At 41.4% G+C, this 23,847-nt stretch overlaps 1 protein-coding gene across 3 annotated transcripts in view; it reads right to left on the reverse strand.

Moving 5' to 3' along the window:
- Window positions 1-13,650: 13,650 nt before the first annotated feature.
- Window positions 13,651-23,847, reverse strand: part of tfeb (transcription factor EB) — a 154,034-nt gene continuing 143,837 nt past the window's right edge. For all 3 annotated transcript variants that reach the window (XM_073030530.1, XM_073030528.1, XM_073030529.1), the window contains one exon: window positions 13,651-22,249. In XM_073030530.1, coding sequence (XP_072886631.1) covers window positions 21,836-22,249 — 414 coding nt within the window. In that variant the 3' untranslated portion in view covers window positions 13,651-21,835. The remainder of the gene's footprint in view (window positions 22,250-23,847) is intronic.

Below are 23,847 nucleotides of genomic sequence, written 5' to 3' on the forward strand. Positions count from 1 at the left end.
TTTTCAGTTCTGACCTTAGGTGCTTCTGTATGGAGCTTGTATGCTCTTCCTGCGATGCCAGGGTCTCCTCCAGGCACTCTCTTCTCCCTTTCACATTCCCGAGATATGTGGACTAATTGGCCTGGTGTAGGTGAAAGGTAGAAACTATGGGGAGTTGATAAGATTGTGGGAAGAAGCGTAAGATTAACGTAAGTGGGTAGTTGATGGTTGGTGTGGGCACGGTGGAGAAAAGGACCACCTGTTTCCATGCTGTATGTCTTTGTGACCCCAGGTTCCAAGCAGCAAGTGAAGTATCTCTAAAATAGGTTTCGTGTTTTTCTGTAGAAAACCCAAAGCCATGGCATCCTCCCCTGACAGCAAGGTGATGAAGATATGAAGTTGCTAAAGGTATAATATTGGACAAAACTTCCCGATTCCTCTTTGAAACTCTATAGCAAGGTCCTGGCAGGAAAATTGGAGCATCTGCTTAATACCTCGTCCAAAAGAAGACACCTCTGACATGACAGCTTTCAATGTTGCCACTGGAGTGCCGCCCAAAGCACTTGGTGTTCGGATCAATGAACAGAGATATATCCCATATCCAAGTGTGCATTTTAATTTACCTTATCACATCTTCGCTGCAAAATGAATATGTTGCATCTCTCACCGCCCTTATTTAATCTTTAATTATTAATTCCTGATAGCTACAGGTTGTCCCCGGGTAACAAATAGGTTTCATTTTTACTGATGACTCTAAGTCAATTTTATGTAGTAATAGAGCACTACAGTACAGAAACAGGCCCTTTGGCTCATCTAGACAGTGCTGTTCTTTTTACTGCACCCAGCACCCTTTTCTCACCGTTACCATCAGGTAGGAGGTACAGAAGCCTGAAGGCACACACTCAGCGATTCAGGAACAGCTTCTTCCCCTCTGCCATTCGATTCCTAAATGGACATTGAATCTTTGGACTCTACCTCACTTTTTTAAAATATACAGTATTTCTGTTTTTGCACTGTGGTGAACTACATATAACTGTCTGGACATGCCCCCCCCCACCGCTGACTGCTCCTGTGGCTCCTCCCACAGACCCCTGTATAAAGGCGATTGGAGACACTGCTCCTTCCTCAGTCTCCAGGATGTTGTGTGGTGGGCTCTTGCTGCTGACGCTGCTGACGGTGCTTTCTTCCAGCTAATAAAAGCCTATCTCATCTCACGTCTCCGAGAGTTATTGATGGTGCATCATGCACATTTTTAACCTATTCAATATATGTATACTGTATTTGATCATTATTATTATCTTTTCTCTGCTAGATTATGCATTGCATTGAACTGCTGCTGCTAAGTTAACAAATTTCACGTCACATGCTGGTGATAATGAACTTCATTCTGATTCTGATGGTCCTATCTACCCACACCCAGACCATATTCTCCTCTCATCCATGTACCTATCCAAACATTGCAGTTGAACCCACATCCACCACTTCGCCAAGCACCTCATTCCACATGCACACCATTCTCTGAGGGAAGTAGTTCATCCTCAGGTTCCCTTAAATATCTCACCTTTCACCTAAATCTGTAACATTTAGTTTTGTCTCACCCAACTTCAGGGAAAAAAGTTTGCATGAATTTAACTGATCTGCACATCTCATAAATTTGTATACTGTACTTCTGCAAGATCTCCCCTCAATCTCTTACTCTCTAGGAAATAAAGCCCTAACCTATTCAATCTTTCTCCATAACTCAGATTCTCAAGTCCCAGCAAATCCTTGTCTCTGAATTGTCTCTGAATTAATTGGCTTGCTCTTCAAAACAGCAAGTTCAGGTTCAATGGGCTGAAAGACTTTCTGTGAAACTCTATCATGAACAATCACTAAATTGAATCTTGCCTTCTTCTCTCAAAGTTAACAGGACTCACAATGCATTGGGCTTTGTGTCTGCATGGAACACAAGGGCGCCGTGCGATCAGTTGCTGGAAGAAGCCGTCACACTAACTAATTCAGCAAAGAGCTAACTCACTAAACCAGTCTTGCAAACAGTTACAATGCTCTGTACATGTGGTTAAAAAAGTGATGGAAGCAAACTGTATTTTATCTTTCTAAAGAGAATTTGAAAAATATTTGAGAGGTAGAATTTGCAATGTCATGGGAAAGTTAAGGGGAGGGTTAAAAGGACTTATCCAAGATGGACCCTTGACTTCACAATCTACCTTGTTATGGCCTTGTAACTTATTGTCTACCTGCATTGCACTTTCTCAATGATTATAACACTTTATTTTGTATTCTGTAATTGTTTTCCCCTGTACCACCTCAATGCGCTGTTGTAATGAAATTATTCTGCATGCAAAACGAAGTTTTATCTTAGTACATGTGACAGTAATAAATCAATTTCCCAATTTAAACATCTTTTTCTCTTTCCACAAATGCTGCCTGACCTGTACGTGTAGCACTTCTTCATTTCCCACCTGACTCCTGCACATCTCTCTCCAGTAGCTGAGTTGGTGGGAAGGAGGAGTGAGGGATGAGAGGTGGCAAAGAATGGAGGAACCATTAATTACTAATCAGTTCAAAATATCAACGATAGACAGAAAACCAATCCCCAGTCCATTTGATTTGTTTTGCACAACTGCATTGGTTTGGATAACAAACCCCTCTAATCTAAGACCATATCATCCCCTGAAAGAGGTGAGGAAACTGTTTTTTAAAGAACCAATGTCTATTTATAACCAAATAACTTAACAGGATCAAAGGAAGTGGTTTGGCCTATTCTACATATGTCAGCTCTTTGAAATACCATTTGTAACAAATTCCCTACTTCAATAGGGAAAAGTCTGGGTACTTCCTCTCCAATCATTTGAGACATTCAAAATACTTCCAGAGATTGCTGTGGTCCAGATAATTCAGTGAAATAGAGGGACCCTGGGCTAGTGATTTCTTGATTTGGCTCAGGGCACTGAAATTAGTTGCCATGGTGACTGGGGACAACTAATACTACATACTAGGTCAAGATTTATTTATGCTTGGTATTGGGTAAAGTAGAAATACGGAAATCCAATATTTTAAGTCATAATTTGTACTCATCGTATAAATAAAACCAATTTCTAAATGTTGTAATCATTTATTATTTTATAGCTATCAATGTCAATAACATCAGAGTCTTGGTCCTAACAACACTGATGATCAAGACCGCATCAACCACCAGGGAGATGGGTTTATAATGTTGTATTCAAATCATAAAAGGAGCATCATTATTTTAGGTAATGTTTCAGTTGATTGCTATGCAGCAATTTATTCTTGTCAGAAATGAATCCCTCTTAATTTCTGCACTCACTGATTAATGAGGGCACTACTCACTGCAACTTAGTGTGCTGACTTGGCATCAGCGCTGTGGATTAATTGGAGGAGTGAAAGGGATGCTCCCGTTCTTCATATACAGAGCAGTTTTCACAGTAAGCCCAACGAGCCTCCCTTTTCCACTAAAACATAACCAACAAACAACAATGCAGAATAACCACCGAGACAGATTGAAACTAGACCTGGAGCTTCAACTCATTGTGCAGGTTTCAACCCTTCCCCATGAAACTATTTTTGGGCCATCATTTTGAACAGTTTCTGGGTATTATATCATATAATAGTTCTTTATTTTAGAAAAATAGCACAAGGTCATTTCTCCCCACACATGTCCTTGAACATAATCCATTTTGCTGACACTGAACAGCAGGATTTAAATGAAAAGCTTCACAATGAAGTAGACGAGGTTCTTTCGCCTCTGTGCTTTTCCATCCTATTCTTGCCCACATTAATTGCTCTTAACTTGATTTGATCTTCCAATTCTGTGCGCTGTAAATTGGCACCTTATTTTGCCATTTTCAATTCAGTTACCTAATTAGGCTCATTGAAGTCTCACGAGTCCCAGTAAGGCCAAGTGGGGGGAGGGGGCACTCTCTGAGTATGGAATTTGATCTTACATTGATAGCGAGTTAATGGAACAATATCATATTCAGTATTCTGCCGACATAAAAAGGTTCTCAGTCTTTCCCTTCACAGCACAGAGAGAAACTCATGCGTTAGAAAATTTTCTTCATTTAGACTCTGAACTCCCCGTGTGACTCAAATGTTCAATGTTTCCAGAATTCTAAGCCTTGAAACTAGCAGACTTTTGGACATAGAATAAAGTTCCGCAAAATAATAAATCATTTATTGTGATCTTCAAACACACTCTTTGTTAGCTCTGAGCACCTAGACTTCAATGCACAGGAGCTTGGTATCTCCAGGTTAGTACAAACTATTTTTATTAATAGTCACAAAACACAGGACAAGAAGCATAGCTCTGGTCTTCTTCAAGGATAGGAGATTATGGGGCGATTTAATTGAGGCATTGGGAAGAATTGATGAGAGAAAGCTTTTGAAGTTATACATTAATGATCGGGATGATGCAATTGATGGTTTTCTGGATGATACAAAGATAGGAAGACGAGCAGGTAGTGTTGAGGAAACAGATAGTATGCGAAAGGACTTGGACAGATTAGGAGAATGGACAAGGAAGTGGCAGATGGAATAGAGTGTAGAGAGATGTAAGGTCGTGCACTTTGACAGAAGGAATAAAGGCGTAGACTTTTTTATAAATGGGGAGAGAATTCAGAGTCAAAGAGACTTTGAAATCCTAGTTCAGGATTCCTTACAGGTTAACTTGCAGGTTGAGATGGTAGTAAGGAACGCAAATGCAATTTTACATTCATTTCTAGAAGACTAGTATGTAAAAGCCAGCATGTAATGCTGAGGCTTTATTATGTGATGGTCAGACCTCATTTGGATTATTGTGGCCAGTTTTCCATCTGTATCTATGAAAGGATGTGCTGACTTTGGAGAGGGTCCGGAAGAGGTCTACAAGAATTATCCCAAGAATGAAAGAATTAATGCATGTAAAATGTTTGATAGCTCTGAGCCTGTAATCGCTGAATTTAGAAGAATGGGGGGTGGGGAATCTCTTTGAAAGCTATTGAATATTTAAAGGGCTGGATAGAGTGGAAGTAGAGAAGACATTTCCAATAGTGGGTGACTCTAGCACCACAGGACAGAGCCTTAGAGTAGAAGGACATTCCTTTACAACAGAGATGAGGAGGACCAAGTGTTGGTAAATTAAATCTGTCTGGATGGGTGTTTAATAGTTAGCATGGATGTGATGGGCCAAAGGGCCTACATCTCTCTGATCATACTATGCTTCAAACTGGGAATCCTGGAGATACCTCCTCTCTGGAAGATTTAAATATTGACATCCACCGTAAGTTCATGAGCCATTAATAACGGTTGTGATCTGCTCTTGGCTGATTGAGTGGTGTCACAAAACAACCTTACACTCACCATCAGCAAGACTACGTAATTGATTATAAACTTCAGGACTTTGGGAGAACATAGACCAGTCTTCATGGAGGGGCCAGAGTGGAAAGGGTGAGCAGCGTCAAATTCCTGAGCATCAATATTTCAGAGAATCTATTCTGGGCCCAACACATAGATGCAATCATGAAGAAGACATGTTTGTGTCATTAGGAGCTTGATGAGATTCAATATGTCACAAAAGACTCTTACAGATTTCTATCGATGTGTGATGGAGATCACTTGCATCATGACCTGGTATAGAGCACAGGATCACAAAAGGTTGCAAAGGATTATTCAACTTTATCGCAGGCACAACCCCCTCCCGACCATCAAGGACATTTTCAAGAGGTGGCGCCTCAAGGATTCAGCACCCAATGCTAAGGGCACTCACTGTCTGGGACATTCCCTCTTCTTGTTAAGACCATCGGGGAGAATGAAGAGGTGTCTGAAGATTCAAACGCAACATCACAGAAGCAACTTCTTCCCCTCCACCATCAGATTTCTAAATGGTCCATGAAACCCATGAACAGTACCTCATTTTTATACTACTTATTTCATTTTGTACCTTATAGTAATTTTACCTCTGCAGAACAACACATTTGATGACATATAAGTCAGTGTTAACAAATCCAATTCTGATTCCGAAAGCCTCTCGCACAATAATACCCTTGGCACATATATTGATGGAGGCACTCTGAAGGTCAGGCAGCAAATGTGAAAAGAGAAACAGTTAATGCTTCAGGTCTGAGATCTTTTCCTAGAACATATGCTCCTTCACATAAACAAAGTCATGTGAGCCAAACAGCGACTGGTGTCTGGTCAAATTTTACAGTTCAATATTTAAGGGGTGAGAGGACTTAAAGATCACTGATGTAAATCAGATTTTTCCCCCCAGAGGAGTGCTGATGAAGGGTGTTGATCTAGCATGTTGACTGTCTCATTTCCCCCCCCCCCCACACAGCTGCCGCTTGACCCCGAGTGCCTCCCACAGCTTGTTTTTTGCTCTAAGTTCCAGCATCTGCATCTTCTGTGCCTCCGCTCTTACTTTTATTTTCAAGCATTTCGTTTATTTCTCTTTATTGAAAACTGCAAAGTATTTTTCAATTCTTTGAATATTTTATGGCATTATAATCATTTACATTAAAAAGAGAATAGCTTGGATAATTGCATTCCCTTCAACATGTTTAATGGGTATAAATAATGGTTTCAAACTCTAATTTTCATAATCTCATTAAGATAAAGAGGATATTAAAGGAGGGGAAACGTCCAGTCTTTTCTTCAGGCCTCCATTGTTTGCATTTATTTCTTTCTAATTTTTGATTTTTTTTACTGAGGTTCTCAGGATATTCCCAGGGAAATCACTAATGGCATAGGAAGTGATGTAAATAATGCCAAAACTCCAATAGCTATGAATGAACTCTTTTGATTGCTTCAGTCCAACACATTGCCTAGCTATAGGAAGGACGTCATCAAGCTCGAAAGGGTGTAGAAAAGATTCACAAGATGTTACCATGACTAGAAGGCTTGAGTTATAAGCAGAGGACTTCTTTTTCCCCCTGGAATAAAGGAGGCTACACTCAGGGCTAACAACCCTGACTGGTAAAACAAAATTGTTATGGAAACAGCAACAAAGAACCTTTCTACATCTGAGTGTGACGGAATTCCTGAGTCTCCACATGGGATTGCAAGATTGACAGTGGTGAAAACCAAGAGGAAGCTACGGACATGATGAAGGAAGCCCTGAACACCACCAGAGATGTGGACCTTCATTGCTGCCCTAAACACCAGTGGCATAACGGGCAGTAAGTAAGTAGTAAAGGAGACTAAGGGATGACCTTATGGAGGTCTATAAAATCATAGGAGCTTAAGATGAATGGTTAGTCTTTTTTTCCAGTATAGGGGCATCTCTATTCATCCTCTCCATTTCTCTCCTCTTTTTAGGTGTTCTGGAAAGCCTACTCCAGTTAACAATTTTTGCTACACCAAAAGTGTTTAATCTATAATACTTGCACTCATTCCTACTAGTAAAATTGACTAGAAGGATGCTAGAAATATTGTTGTGTTGCATTACAGCTCAGTTCCATCAGACCTCTGTATGAAGGTCCCAAAAGTCAAGCTCTGTCTGACTTTACAACAACTGTCACTACGGAAATCCCTGAAACTCTGCATAAGCCGGCATTAAGGTGCAGAGAAACAGTGGGGCTGGGGGGGGTGGGGTGGGGGGGGGATGATCTTCTGCCCTGACTGATACCCTCACTACAAGTGGCTCTTTATCTCTATAAAGCATGGAATGATGACAAGGCAGGGATTACAGCAAATACCTCTGATGCACATTGCTAGGAAGCGTGTGCTTGCCCCCTGGAGGCAGTTCAACATACAAGGAGCATTTGACAGTTCTGAGCCTGCCCCTGATGGACTTCAGAAGGATCTCACTGAAACATAGTAAAATGACTGGGTGTAGTAGATATACAGAGGACCATTTCCACTTGCAGCAGAGTCTAGGATCCAGGGAAACAGCCTCCGAATATAGGGTCACCCCTTTAGAAAAGATGAAGACGAATTTCTTCAGCCAAAGGGTAACAAGTCTGTGGTATTCATTGCCACAGAACACCAGGAAGCCCAGTTATTGCATGTATTTAAGGACAGATTGATAGGCTCTTGATTGGTAAATGGATTAAAGATTATGGGGAAAAGGCATGAGAAGGGGTTTGAGAGAAAACAAAAGCCATCCATGACTGAATGGCGGAGCAATCTCAAACTGAATGACTTAATTCTGCTCCTATATCTTATGGTGTAAAAGACAGTAAGTAGTTATGGAACACACAGTGAAATTTCAAATACCTTGTGTGTAAAAATCTGGGAATGGCAGAGGGTGAGTGTCAAGGTGGAAACCTTTTTATTAACACAATAGACAATAGACAATAGACAGTAGATGCAGGAGTAGGCCATTCAGCCCTTCTAGCCAGCACCACCATTCACTGTGATCGTGGCTGATCATACACAATCAGTACCCCGTTCCTGCCCTCTCCCCATATCCCTTGACCCCGCTATCTATAAGAACTCTATCTAACTCTCTCCTGAATGCATCCAGAGACTTGGCCTCCACTGCCTTCTGGGGCAGAGCATTCCACATATCCACCACTCTCTGGATGAAAAGTTTTTCCACATCTCTGTTCTAAACGGCCTACTCCTTATTCTTAAACTTAAATTCTTAAACACCTCATTGGTGATCTCAATGCATTGTGATCCTGGAATTTTCTGCACGTCCAACACAAACGTGTAGTTTCCTCTCAAAACCTTCAATACATTGAAGTGAATTGTACACAGAAGGTAAATCACCATGTCCTGAATCGTCCAATTCCACCCATGGGTAATTGCTATCGGGACCTAACCTGTGTCTTTTATGTGCAACTTTCATTAGAATCAGAATCAGGTTTAATATCACTGGCATATATCATGGAATTTGCTAACATAGCAGCAGCAACACAATGCCATACATGACAAATATAGAAAAAAAGAGTTCAGTAAGTAATTGTATTAAATAGTTAAAATTAAAAATAATAGTGCAAAAATTGAAATGATAAAGTGAAGTTGTGTTCATGGGTTCAATGTCCATTTAAGAAATCAAATGGCAGAGGGGAAGAGTTGTTCCTGAATTACTGACTGTGCATGTACTAAGAGATCCAGTTTGTAATCTTACAAATTTGACCGGGCTAATCGCATTTTTTGTAGCTCCATGTCAGATCTCATTTGGCAGTCTCCATTGTAGAGTGCCTAGGAACGCTTTACTACTAAAGACTCGACATTAACATACGCCTTGTGCTGAGAGCCACAGGAATTTGTTTTCAGACTGTTACACCTCGTTCTGCAGACCAGCTGCAAATCTGAAACTCCAGTTTGGTAGTTAGGCACCCATTTTGCTAACCACACAGTTTTCAGGTAATCAATAACATCCATGCCCAGTTTGTGAACATCTGTTTCTTGCTGTAAAACTAAAAGATAATATTTATTCCACTGGCTTTCTGTAATGCTGCATCGCCACCTGGAGCCAGCAGGACAATACTGCATTTTTATCATTTTAAGTAAAGGCAGTATTTTCAAAACTTCAAGTCTAGTCTTTTTTTAAATCTTAATTAATTCCTAGAACATCATTCAGAAGATTAGAATTTATTGCCCAAAGCGTATTGCTAAAGTAAATTGGAGGGAGCCCAGTAGCAACGGAGATCATGGACGGGGTATATACAGCAGGCAGGCTCTCATTGCAAAAAGACCATTGAACTGGTTGGGTTTCTGCAGCACTTATGGTGGTTTCATTTTCACTTTAATGTTACCAATTCTTAATTTGCAGAAATGGTTGTAAACTGAAATCAATTTTTCAAGCCGGTCTGGTGAGATTTGAACTCAAATTTCCTGAATTATTTATTCATCATGCCACAGAATAAGTCTTTCTCCAAATCAGAACCATGTCCATTGCTAGCATTGGGTGCCACCTGCACTATAGGCCAGCCATCTCAATGGCCAAAACAAAATGGTGGAAAAGACACAGTGAGGAACTTTGCAATTTTGGCCATGTAAGGAACGATTTCAAGATCTCTCAGACTCTTCTAATTGCCCAGTCCATAAAAGGAAACAAAAAGCAAGAAAAGTGAGGAATAAGCATTTAATCCGACAGCGTCAGGCTTGAATTTTCCCGTGTTCCTGTCCGATGTTCACACATAATCCAACAGACCTCAAGGAGAAGAAAGAGATGTGATCTTCTACCACACCTTTCACGATCTGAGAAATGTTGGACATTCAATTAATTATTTGAAGGGTAGTTTTGTTTTTATGTAAGGAATACAGAAGCCAAACTTCACCCACCAATTTCTCATGAATAGCATTTGTAGCAGTGGGTAGAGGAATTTAAATTTACCTTTTTTAGGAGGGGCATATACATTGTGCACATATGTTGAGACATATGTCTTTAATGTGAATACTGGCTATTGGTAACAACACTACCTATACTGACTGCCCCAAAATCCAACCAGAGCACATCTCTGGCATAAGGACCAACACACCTGATACTTTGATGTTGGTTAGTTCCCCTGCAGCATGTTTATCTGAACAGAAGGTCAAAATAGTCTTTGTTTCAGGTCAAAAGAGCTTGCAGGAAACAGAACTGCTGGAAGAACTCAGTCAGTTGAAAGAGAATCCAGTCAACACTTCCTGTCATCCTCTGAAACTTCGTCATCTCCAAATCGATCCTACCACCAAACATATCTTTACCTCCTCCCCCTTTTTGCTTTCCACAGAGATCACTCCCTCCATGATTCTCTTGAAAATTTTTCCCTCCCCACTAAGCTCCCTCCTGGCACTTATCCCCTCAAGCAGCCAAAGTGCTACACCTGCCTATTCACCTCCATCCTGGGCCCCAAACCGTCCTTCCAGGTGAGGCAATACTTCACCCGCAAATCTAATAGGGTCGTTTACTGTACCCAGTGCTCCTTATGCAGCCTCCTCTACACTAGTGAAACCCATTGTAAATTGGAGGACTGGTTCGTCGAGTACCACTGCCCCATTGCCAAAAGCAGAAGTTCTTGGTGGCCAATCATTTTAATTCCGATTCACATTCCCATTCCGACATATCAGTCCTTGGCCTCCTCTTGTGCCAAGATGAGGCCCCCTCAGGATGGAAGAGCAACACCTAATATTTCATCTGGGCAGCCTCCAACCTGATGGCATGAATATCGATTTCTCCTTCCAGTAAAAAAAAACCCTCCCCTCCCCTCTTTTTCTATTCCTCACCCTGGCCTCTTACCTCTTTTCACCTGCCTATCACCTCCCCTTGGGTCCCCTCCTCCTTTCCTTTATCCTATGATCCATTCTCCTCTCCTATCAGATTCCTTCCTCTCCAGCCCTTTATCTTTCCAACGCACCTGTCTTCACCTATCACCGTCTAGCTATTTCCCTCCCTTTCCCCACCTTTTTATTCTGGCCACTCCCTTTCCAGTCCCGAAGAAGGGTCTCGGCCTGAAACATCAACTCTTTATTCATTTCTAAGAATGCTGCCTGACCTGCTGAGTTCCTCCAGCATTATGTGCATGTTGCTTAACATTTCCTGTCAGTGACTCTTCCTCAGAACTGGAAGTAAGCTCTGAGGAACGGTTGCAGACCGAAACCATTGACTGGCTCATTTTCCCACAGATGCTGTATGTCTGGCTCAATTCTCCCAGCACATTCTGTTTCAGATTCAAGCATTTAGTCTTATTTGTTTCCAGTTGCAGGAGAAATATTCAGTCACAAGGTGGCTCCCTTGTTCTGCAACGATTTCAATCAATGGCCAGCACCTCAATCAGAACCTCGTGATAATTCAGGAAATGTCCGACAGGAATCCACGATTCAAGGAGACCTGCTGAAGTACCACCAGCTGGAACTGTGTAGCTCATTTCTGGCTTGAACTTTACTTCCAGTCAGAGGGCTCGTCTGTGATTGAAGTAACCACCGTGAGGGGTGGGAGTTGAAGTTTATAGTCTTGCAGCAAGACCACATCAGAAATGTGAGCAAGGAAGCATAATTCATCTTGGGAAGAGACCACCACAGACAGGATCAGTACTTACTGCCGAGCCCCATAGCTCTGATATGTGAGTGTCTAGACCGCTGGTATAAGCTGCTGCACATTGTCAATTATGGAAAACTCTGAACATCCTCTACATAGCACCATCCAGAGACAGAGAAGCAGTTTCAGCGACAGGTTACTATCGATGCAATGCTCCTCAGACAGGATGAAGAGGTCAATACTCCCCAATGCCATTAGGCTTTACAATTCAACCGCCAGGACTTAAGAACTTTTTAAAAGCTATTATCAATGCTTTTTGAGATAGTGATTTAGATGCTTCTCTTATTTTTTACTGAGTTAAGTATTGTATGTAATTAGTTTTGCTACAACAAGTGTATGGGACATTGGAAAAAAAGTTGAATTTCCCCATGGGGATGAATAAAGTATCTATCTATCTATCTATCTATCATTGGTTTGAAATAACTGAATGACTTTGCTTGGCCGCTTCAGAGACATTTAAGCCTCAACTGCACTGAAGACACATATAAGCCAGATTGGTTAATGAATGTAAATTTCTACTGTTAGATAGACATAAGTGAAGCATTTATAAAAATGATGTAAGGTAAAAGTCTATATATTAACTATAATGAGAATAAAGAGAAAAAAGACTATTTTGGAGTACAAACATGAGAAAGTGTGTAGTTGCTGGAGAACTAAGGCAACACACTCAGCAGGTCAGAGGGCATCAACTGAAATGAATAAACAGTTGTCATTTTGGGCCAAGTCCCTTCTTTAGGACTGGAAAGGAAGGCGAAGATACCAGAATAAAAAGAAGGGGGGCGGTGAAGGAGGACAGCTAGCTGGTAATGGGTGAAGCCAGATGGATATGAAAGATAAAGGGCTGGAGAGGAAGGAGCGTGATAGGAGAGGAGAATGGACCATGGGAGAAAGGGAAGGAAGAGGGGATACAGGGGGAGGTGAGAAGAAGTAAGAAGCCTGAGTGGAGAATAGAAGAAGGGGAAAATATTTTATCAGAATGAGAAATCAATATTTTGGACTATATTTCCTTTCCTCTCTCTCAATTTGCACCTAATGCAATTATATTTATTTTGTTGTGTAAGTTATGCATTGTTTGTAACTATGACTGTCAAGTTTCTAATGTACTGCGCTGCTACTGAAAAAAGTTAATTTTCATGGCATTTATACCTTATGTATGCCTATACAATAAACTTGAACCTAAAATGTAATTCTTTGCACTTATTTCAAAATGAAAAAGGTGTCTTCAATTATTTCAGAATGCTTTTATCCAACACAACGAATTACATACAATGTTTCTGCAGATGAATAGAGCGGTCTCCACATTGCAGTAGAGAAATGATCCATAAGAGGGCAAAGAGTGCAGTGAAGGAAGTTGCTGTTTCTTCATATCAAAAGAACCATGTTCATTACTGTCCACTCTTTGCCAGAAGCTTCACTTCACCACACTGTTAACATTACCAATTTTTAACTCGCAGAATTGGTTGTAAACTAAAATCAAATTTTCAAGCAGCTCTGGTGGGATTTGAAGTCATCTTCCTTCATCATTCATCAGTGTTTCCCCAAATCATCGGAACCATGCCCATCACCAGCCATTGGCTGTTAGTCACACTATTGGTCAGCGGTCTCACTGGTCAAACAGCAGCTGGAAAATATAAACCACTTTCCTTCCCACCTCCCGGAGTTCAACTACTCTTCCCAAAGAGCACAAAAGAACACAGATGCAGTTCAAATAAAACAATCTGTATATTTTATAAAGAGGTAAATAATCTCAGTAGCAACATGATGCTCACACAGTAAATTTTTTGCATCAACAATCTGTAAAGTCACCATTGCAAGTTTTCCATTCCTTTGCAACTCTGAAAATATAATAGGCTGTTTTACCCATGAATTGGTTCAGAAGACTGAAGCAGGATAGAGTGTATTTTTATTTTAAAATATGCTCAAAATTACTTGTTGAAAACATCTTAAAAATTAAATTATAGTGGAATGGAAAAGGATTCCATGGGTAACAGTGTCAGACTTCAACCTTGTTAAATGCTTTACATTCATTTCAGAACCATCTATTTTAGCAAAGAAGAAATTTTGTTTTACCACTCTGACAAAATTATAAATGATTCTAATTGCAGTCTAGCTTGGAGATCCAGCACGTACAAATTAATTTACAGGCTTTTATTATCTCGACCACAGTGATAGGATCTAAATGTTCATTCCCATTCCTAACTTATCACCGATCCTTAGAACAAATTCTGAATTGCAGGGATTTTCAGAGGAAGCAAGAATTGGGTAGGGTTAGATTGGAGCACATTACCCAATTCCTTGTGTTCTCTCCTTAATTTGAGAAGGCAGAGACGCAACAAATCCTGTTTCTGCAGTATTTCACCTGACCCCACTACGCATCCAAATCACCTGACTTATGGATGTTCTCCCACAACCCACTTTTAAAATCTGCCAGCACTGGAGCCTGACGACAAAGCATCCATTCTTAGAGTTGAATAAGGAAAGCATATGATCCAAATTAGTGTGTGCGCAAAGCTGGGGTCTACAAAACACCTAAGCCTGGGGCAATTGACAAAATCACTCATGGTTTAGCAGTGAATGCTGTAGGATTACATGAAGGTATTGCCCGTACTCCAGGAGTGCCCAGGCATTAAACAGTAATCAGCAGGACAGTCCTGTGAGCAAAACCCCAGTTTGGACAAAAGGGGTTTGGGTGCTGTAAGAGAGTTAAAACCCCCCAAAATAGCTAAAATAAAAATTGTGTCTCAATATCATAAGTGAATAGGACGCCAATACCATCTGGGTATTTCCATCTAGGTTTTGATAGGCTGTTTTGATAGGTTTCCATCTAGGCTGTTGAACTGGTTTAACTACATAAAGAGCTTTCACTTATGTTGGGAACTGTAACAGAAAATAAAAATTTAACAATACACAAATGCCAAAAAGCCAAAATGAAAACAGAAAATGCTGTAACACTTAACAGGTCAGGCAGCGAAAGAAAAACAGGGTTAATGCTTCAGGTTTGAAACCCTTCTTCAGAATCTCAGGGTCCCAGACCAGAAACATCGACATTTTCTCTTACCACAGGCATTGCTTGACCTGCTGAGTGTTTCCAGTATTTTCTTTTCTTTGTATTTAATGCTAACTGGTGGTTAAGCTGTTGCTGAGTAATCAAGATACCTAATGTACTGATCCAAAAACAAAAGTTCAAATTCTGGCATGACAGCTGGGGAAGATGAATTCAGCTATTTCGATTCTGGATTTTGTTTTAAATATGTACGGGAATTTGGCGGGTGGGGGGGGGGGGGGGGGAACCTGATTCATTATGGTCTCCCAGAGAAGGAAGTTCACTGCTCTTACTCAGTTAGCTTGCATCTGATTCCGGGCCCACAATGACTGTTAATTGTTTTTCGATATGCCTACCAAACGATTCAGTTCACAGTCAGAGATTTACAGAATGGCCAAGCATGTTAGGCAGCCTTTCAGCCCATTGAGTCCCTACTGACCATATGCAGGAATATAGAATGTCATTCCACTCTTACTGAAGTTACACCCAAAGCTTTGATGCTAAGTGTTCTAAAATGCTACATCTTATAGCACCTTTGCCAAATCATCTCTTTCTAGATTGCTGCCGCGGAGCATAGTGCATGATTGACATGGTTGATCCAGATGAATTCAATTCTCAGCCATAAGTTTGTATAAGTTGCTCTCTGCTGTCTCTGAGGAAGTACATTCAACTATAATCCAACTTCTATACAACTAAAGTAAGTGTCTGTAGAATTCAGCTTCTCTCGCAGAACCCATTGTTACAGGGTGTTGTGGGCTCATTGGGCTGGGAGGGCCTGGTAGCGTGCTGTTTCTCTAAAAATAAATCAACTCTGATTGGCAAATTCTAACCTCCCACTACAAACAAAACCTTCAAATTGGTAAAGTGATTGGTGGGAGAAAAGCAAGAGAGACAGCTAGAAGTGGCAACTCTTTCTCTCCGTAGAAGAGTCAGGTTGATTGCGAACAGTGACATAGACCATAAGACATACGAGCAGAACTAAGCCATTTGGCCCATCAAGTCTGCTCCATCATTTGATCAAGGGCAAAGCTCCTACACAAACCAACCCACCCCCTTTTCACAACCAGGCACCAGAAGTATTAACAGATGTGGAACTCACTGTCATGGGAAGTATTGTGGGAAACTGGCACAGAGGCTGCTCAGGTCAACTGTGAGTGGGTAACAAATGCCAGCCTTACTGACCGCGTACCCATTCTGTGAGTGAATGGGAAGAAAGCAGAAAATGCTGGTGACTCTCGGCAAATCATGAAGTATCTGTGGAAAGAGGAGTTTGCATTTCAGTTTAAAGACTCCTCATTCATTATGATGAAATGCCCTTGCCCAAAAGCATTACCATTGTTAAACACAAGAGGTTCTCTGGAAATCCATAGTAGCATATTTGAAATGCTGGAGGTCAACCAGCACCTCCGGATACTGTGGGCCCACTCCAGCTGTTCCCAACTTCAGGTTCATGGACTCAATTTGCTTCTGAATGCTGATGCTTGTTCTATTGCTCACAGGATTTGATTTCATTTTGATTTTTTTTACTCTCTACACAATTTGTTTCGGTCATTTTTTAAAAATTGATTTCTTGTTTTGTGGCTGCCTGTAAGCAGACGAATCTCAAGGTTGTATGATTTATACATACCTCGATAATAAAGTGCACTTAGAACTTTGAAGAAACAGTTGGTGTTTCAGGCCGAGACTCTTCATCAGGACCACAATATTACTTTACACAACATTACCTTTGTTTCTCTGTCCACAGATGCTATCTGACTTGTTGAGCATCAGCAGGCTTTTCTGTCTTTATTTCAGATTCCTGCATCTGAAATCTTTTTTGATTTTCAAATATAAGGAAGTCTCTCACAATGTTGCAAACATCCCACCTCAAGCGATAGCATAGTACAGATTGTTGGCTGTGGGAAAAAAAACATGCTGCATTCAGCCAATATCTAAATTTGGTGGCAAGAGTTAGAAATGCACGTGACGGAGGTTAGAGCAGAGGAAGAACTGCACCGAGATGTGAGTCAAACCAGTCCCTAGATACCAAGGTTTTGAACCCTACTGTCTATCGTGAATAATTGAAATATCACTGAAACCAGTCACAAGTTGTCGCAAAGCCTCCAACATCTCTCCTGTAGCAGATAGCCCACATGCTCTCCCAATCTGCTCCCACGCTCACTTCAGGTTTGAGCTCGTTCTTCCTGACTGGTTTATCCAGTGTGAACTTCAACAGCACAGAGGGGAGAGGAGAGCAGAAGATACTTCCAATACTCTCTTATTGGAAGGTAAAGCCCGAGTTAGAGTACAAAGATTAAATTAGGATCAGTAGTTTGAAAGTCAACCTGAATAGAGTTTAAACTGACTGTGTTTCCAGTTACCTCATGACAACAATGTATGGCTTAAACCATGAAAGTAAAATTTGGGCACTCCCAAACAGGAGGGTTTGACAGATATACTAGACAGGCGCGGTACACAAATGTACACAACACAAAAAGAGCCAAGCAATGTCATAGGCCAACTTGAGGCTCAGACGGCCTTCCAGAGAGAAACAGAGAACTGAATCTTACTTTAATACAGTAGCATTTCAATGGACCCAATGAGTTTCCTGGTTACTAGTTCACATCTGGCCACTTCAAAACATGGTGCTGGAGCTTAAAAGTGTCTACAACCAATATCCTACAATCTGCTCAAGCCACACAATACAAATCATCCTTGTTCATCGCCTCAGACACCCAGAAAGTCAACGACAGTGCATAAGGCCACCACCTCTGATTTACAAGTTATACCAACTGGAGTCACATTGACTGGATTTTCATTGCCACTGGGTCAACAACATGGAATCCTGATAACAGCATTGCAAGGAGGGGTCCCACCACACAGACTGCAGTGGTTCAAGATAACTCATTACCTCCTTCCTGTGGATCAGATGGAGATGGACAACATATGTTCTTGTCAGTCACACCCATATCCAAACAACTACGACTCATGCTTTTGTTAACAGGACACACATTGGCTATAATTGTCAAACACTGGGAGCTGAATTTGTGATGTGAGTGGGTGGCAATCTGGTCAAGAATTTTTAATCGCTGCCTGTTCTTGTGCCACAAAATACCAAAGGATAGATATATCCAAATGCAAAGCAATAGCTTAATGCAACGCAAAAGGTTCGCAAACCATTATCGCATTTGTTAACAGAGGAAAACAGAAAAATTAAAGATCTGATAGCAGATGGAACACAATCTCAAGATACATGTAACATTTGCAGTCTGCTTGACCCATTTCCAAATTTCCAATACACTGAATTAAGTTACGAACTATGTCACAATATTACAGAGTGTTTTATATTTCAAGCACAGCTCCGTACTATAATTCACTCAAAATAGGCAGGGAATCCTGCTTCCAGTTGTTCAGCACATTATCAAAAGGAGCAAAATGTTCAGGAGGAGAGCTGCCCTTTTGCACGCATTCAGGGTGAGCCAAGGAACTTCACCGGCAGCGACATAGATGTGAAGTGTAGTCAGTATTCTGTTGCAGAAAGTGTAGTCGCCAACTAAGCATAGCAAGATCCCACAAACAACAATGAGACTAATACCGATCTGGTCTCATTTAGGGAAGGTAGACCGAAAGATAAACACCGTCCAAAATATCCGAGGAACTTTCATTTTGTTTCTTTTTCCATAACTTGCCACGCAACATTTAGATCTAATGAAAGGAGAGCCCGGGCCACATTCACAAGTGAGTAAGCCCTTTCAAGCAGAGCAACGCAATGGCATCTGTTCAAGTCCTTTTTAGTGTCTCCCCCAAATGTTGGCAGCGCTGATGGTACAACAGTGGAACGCCAGCTTAGTTATGGGCACCGTTCTCTATCCCAAAGCTTGAATCTACAATTTTCTGCTTCAGAGCTGGGAGTGCTATCTATAGGCTATCGTAAATGTTTACCTAGTCTGCAAAGACTCAACTTATCTGCCCCATCTCTACCTCACCCCAGTATATCAGTGCGGTTAATTTGAAATTAAAAAAGGAGTAGAAGTGATCAAGAGAAAAATAATTGGTAGTTACCTGCTCAATGACAAGGCAACTTTATGATCTTTTTTGCATGACTATATGTTTCTTTGCTAGCTACAGTATTTTGAATGTGCTGTGTACATTTTGCACCTTGGCCGCAGAGGAACACTACTTGAATCAGCTGAATGATCATTAAACTTGAATTTGATTTGACTTGATTTGATTTGAATGTAATTAAGCTGAAAAAGGGAATAGAAATAGACATTAATGTTGATGACAAAAGCAGAACTTCAAGTTGGGCACTTCAAGAAGTGTCAGTGAAATAAACAAGTAAAAGGCTGCTAAGTAACTCCATCGTTTTATGAGCTTTTTCAGTAAATCCTTTGTTGGGAAGTGGAGGTGGCCAGGGTTCCCACATTACATTCACTGATATTCTGGATAACTTGCTTGTTCCGCCAACACTTAGGAGGTTTTAAAACCAAAACCACGAGCCTGGGTCTGCTTTCCCCATTGGACAAAAGCACAGGAATTGCCAACATTCATAGTTTTGAAAACAATTTAAGAGTTCTTAAAGAATTTAAGAATTAAAGAATTTTAAGGATTTTGAATTCCCTGCAATGGTTTATTTTCTCTTGAAGAAACTGCTTTGGATGATTGCCAAATAATTGGCTGACAGTCAACAGGCCATGAAACAGCTTAAAACGAGAAGCGTACTTTGGATCATATTTTGTCGGCATCTACATGAAGCCTCCCACAAATGACATGGAAAATTTACACTGAAGGGAGAGAAGCCACGAATATTGTTGATACAATATACTTGAAAAGGAAAAATTTGCTTTGCTCGTGGGACAACAGCAGGGAGTGTGGAACTACTTGGCCAGCTCTTCCAAAGGGGTGGAGCAAGTACAAAGGACTAAATGGGCTCCTGATCTCTGTCAGTGGAATTTAACATACCAGCTCCCCCTGCTTTGAGCTCCAGTCTGGGTATACCCCAGTCATGATCACTGAGATCTTCTTCCATTAGCAAACTTTAAACATTGTCTCTATGATATTTAAATAAATCAGCACCAGCATTGCATCTTATGTTTTAATTTATCAGTGAACACCTCACTGATTTGTTCAGAGCCTACACAGATCAAAATCAAGTCACATGACCCTGAATACAGTCCTTGGTACAGTTGATGTCCCATTTGGACGATACTTCTTTAGGAATTTTTATTTCTTCTGGCTTTGGATAAAAAAATGGCTATTGAATACAGGCTAAGGCTTCTTCAGAGATTAGGCTGCAGCTCATTATGTATCTGCGAGGGATTAGAATGAAGGGAAAAATGGAGGGTTCCTTATCTCTGAGCTGGATACTGAGTTGGTGAGGTGTGTGCCATGGATTGGGGGAAATGGCTCCTTATCAGGTAAATAAATACAAGGTGGGGAGCAGCTCTAATCAGTGAGGGCTAAAAGCACAAGAACTGACACTTTAAGATGGCCTTTAGGGCCAGGATGAGCCACTTCTGGTTCTCCCAAGCCACTGGTTTTAATCCCTTGTCTGGATCTCCTCTGACTGAGATTGTTCTTCATCACAGGCTGCACAGACTTGCGATTAAAACTGTGTGGATATCACAAGATCATCATCCTGGCATACCGACCTTGGCACTAAAATTAAGGCCCTCACTCACTCAGCTGAGAGGCCTTCCTGTGTCTGGAAACATGGATTAAAATAGCAGGGACAATGGGAATACATCAGAAATACAAGGCAATCTCATCCCATTAATTGAAATTCCCACATATAAAACTCAGCAATAGAGACTGGTGAATCATAAACACAAGAGATTCTGCAAATGCTGGAAACAGCAGATCATAAACACAAGAGATTCTGCTTGTGCTTGATTAAGGATTGATTAATTTATTTGCATATAACTGGGACCACAGAAACTTTGCTTATCCAGTTACCTGCTTTGCTCTGCTGAAAGACCATGAGACATAAGAGCAGAATTAGGTCAGCTGGCCCATCGACTCCGCTCTGCAGAAAAGAGCTAATTCATTTATGACCGTAGACTGCAACTTCTCACATCTGTCTAAATTGGGGGGAAATGGTGTTAAAAAATAAGGCAATGAGTTTTGAGTCCAACCCTAGCTTCACATGACTCTGTAGTATACCTACTCGTTTTCTGCCCGAGGATAATGTTCATACACTAGGGCTCTCTAGATCAGCAATACCAAACCTATTCCAGGTACAGATTAGCTAAGTAGTGGTATCAAGGATTCAAATTTAGGATTATCCTGAGAGAATGGATCCAGTTACAGCATTAAAAGCTGTGTCTGACCAACAAACTAGTAAGGAAAAATGGGAATTGTGATCATTCAGCTCAAAAAGGGATGTTTGAAGCCTCAATCTTTAACAGAGCACCACCTCTTAACCCCAGTACTAACTTCACCTCAGTCACAGAAAACACTAACGGATTTTCACAATGCAGACTGTGGCTGAACACAGGCTTAAACCCAATGCCTTCCTTAAAAGATGGTGGCTCAGTGATCAGTCGTGTACTCGGGGGAATACGTTAGTCAGTGTTGGGAAGGGAATAAATGGAGGAGGTGGCCTCACGGATATGGCACAGAGTCATGCGGTCGATTGGGGAAAAGAATATTAGACAGACTCCACAAAATATCTTTAAAATATGGCCTGCAAAAGGACGTGAAAATCTTCAAAACCAGGAAGTCAGTAAAAGAGAGCAACTTCTGATACATTCTTCAAATCAGTAGAAGTTCAGGAAATTCCTGAAGCTCAAAAGGTGGTATCTCCCCATCTTACCCATCCAACAGTTTTACACACACATTGTGGCTTTAAAGCTAGATATTCTGTGTCACATAATGTCACCATCATCTATACTAATGCTGCTCCTTCGGCTGCTTGTTTTGGAAGCCAATGGCGACCCAGAGGAGAGGAGGGGGTCCTTCCCCAAGGGAGAGAGCACGTCGTCCATCATTAACATGTCATCCAGCTGATATTCCTTTTTGATGGGAGCGTTGAAGGACAGGTCAGTAAATTGGCTCATGGTGTCACAGTAGCCCAGCGAGGAGTCACAAAAGCCAAAGGACTGAGCAAAATCCAATTGGCTTTGAGGAGGCTGTTGGTGATGCTGGTTCTGGTGTGGCTGCTGAAGTGAGTTCACGGGATTCTCTTCATGTTTGACACAAGAAGCAAGGAGCTCTGATGTGTTCAGCCCTGAGGGCGAGACAGTGGACAGTCCATGGGCCTGAGCTTGCATCTCCAGTTCCTACGTACAACCAAGAGAAGAAAAATGCTTCTGTTAATATTGGGAGGCACACTCATAGTCTCAAGTTCAATTTCAGACAGCCTGTGCAGTGTAAGTGCGAATGCTTTTGTAAAGTGGGAAATGCAATCTTCGCTGGAGAGAGAGTGTCTGTCTGATATAATGAAGTGCTGGGTTATGGATTGTAGTTTGATAAACTCTGGATCAATGGCTCTTTGATGCTCCTGCAGTTGCCTGCAATGGGGGGTGGTCGGGGGGGGGGGTTTGATGCTTGGCGCTTCTGCCGGCACGGGTGGGGTTGAAGGGGCGGGGCAGTTTTTGGTGCATCTGCCGGCACAGGTGGGGTTGAAGGGGCGGGGCAGTTTTTGGTGCTTCTGGGTGGGGGTAAAGGGGAGGGTTCAATGCTTTTTGCTGATGCTTGTGCAAAGGGAAGGGGAGGTGGGGCTTCCGGGCTTCGATGCTTTTATTGTTCAATATGGTTTCTTTGTTTCATAGATGTCTGTGAAGAGGACGAATGAACTGGATACATATTAAATGTCCTTTGAAACTTGAAACTTTAATTGGCACACAACAACGAGAGATCGACAACATAAATTGGTAAATTGGTTTATTATGCCCACATGCACTGAAGAGCAGTGAAAAACTTGTCTTGTGTATGATCATGCAGATCAATTCATTTTAAAATGCATTGAGGTGGTACAAGGTACAATGCCGCAGGCATTCAGCACAATTGCCTTCATCAGATGGGCCACAGAGTACAGGGTTAGGACATCACCTTATAGTTGTACAAGACACTAGTAAGACCACCACCTGAAATACTGTGTGCACTTTTGGTTGCAATGCTCTGGAAAAGATGTGATTAAGTTAGAGACGGTGAAGGGAAGATTCCCAGGGATGTTTAGAAGAATCAGGGAGGATCTCATTGAAACTATCGAATATTGAAAGGCTTAGATTAAGTGGCTGTGGAGAGGATGTTGAGTGAGTGGGAGAGTCTTGGACTAGAGGGCACAGCCTTAGAATAGAAGAACCTGCCTTTAGAACAGAGATGAAGAAGAATTTTTTAAACCAGAGGGTGGTGAATGTGTGAAATTCATTTGCCACAGGCAGCTGTAGAAGTCAAGTCATTGCATATATTTAACTGGGGGTTGATCGGATCTTGATCAGTAAGGGTGTCAAAGGTTATGGGGAGAAGGCAGGAGAATGGGGTTGAGTGGGATAATAAATCAGTCACGATGGAATGGTGGAGCAGAGCAGACTCTATGGGCTGAATGGCCTAATTCTGACCCTGTATCTTATGTTGCTGAGATTGGTGGTTTGAATTCTAAGGAGAGTATGAATATGCTAAGACTGCTTTCCCTGGAAGAAAGGAGGGACGTAAATGAAGTGGATGGTCACAGTCTTTTTCCAGGATAGTGCAGTCTATAACTGGGGATTGTAGTCTTAAAGGGAAAGAGGAATGTTTTAAAGGGGATCCAAGGGCAAGTTTTTCCAGGTGGTGTTGGATATATGGAAGAGACTGCCAGAAGTGGATACAATGACAGTATTTAAAGACATTGGAACAGGTTCACAGATAGGGAAGATTTAGAGTATATGAGCCAAAT

The sequence above is a fragment of the Hemitrygon akajei genome, chromosome 27 (genome assembly GCF_048418815.1).
Source record: "Hemitrygon akajei chromosome 27, sHemAka1.3, whole genome shotgun sequence".
NCBI lineage: Eukaryota > Metazoa > Chordata > Chondrichthyes > Myliobatiformes > Dasyatidae > Hemitrygon > Hemitrygon akajei.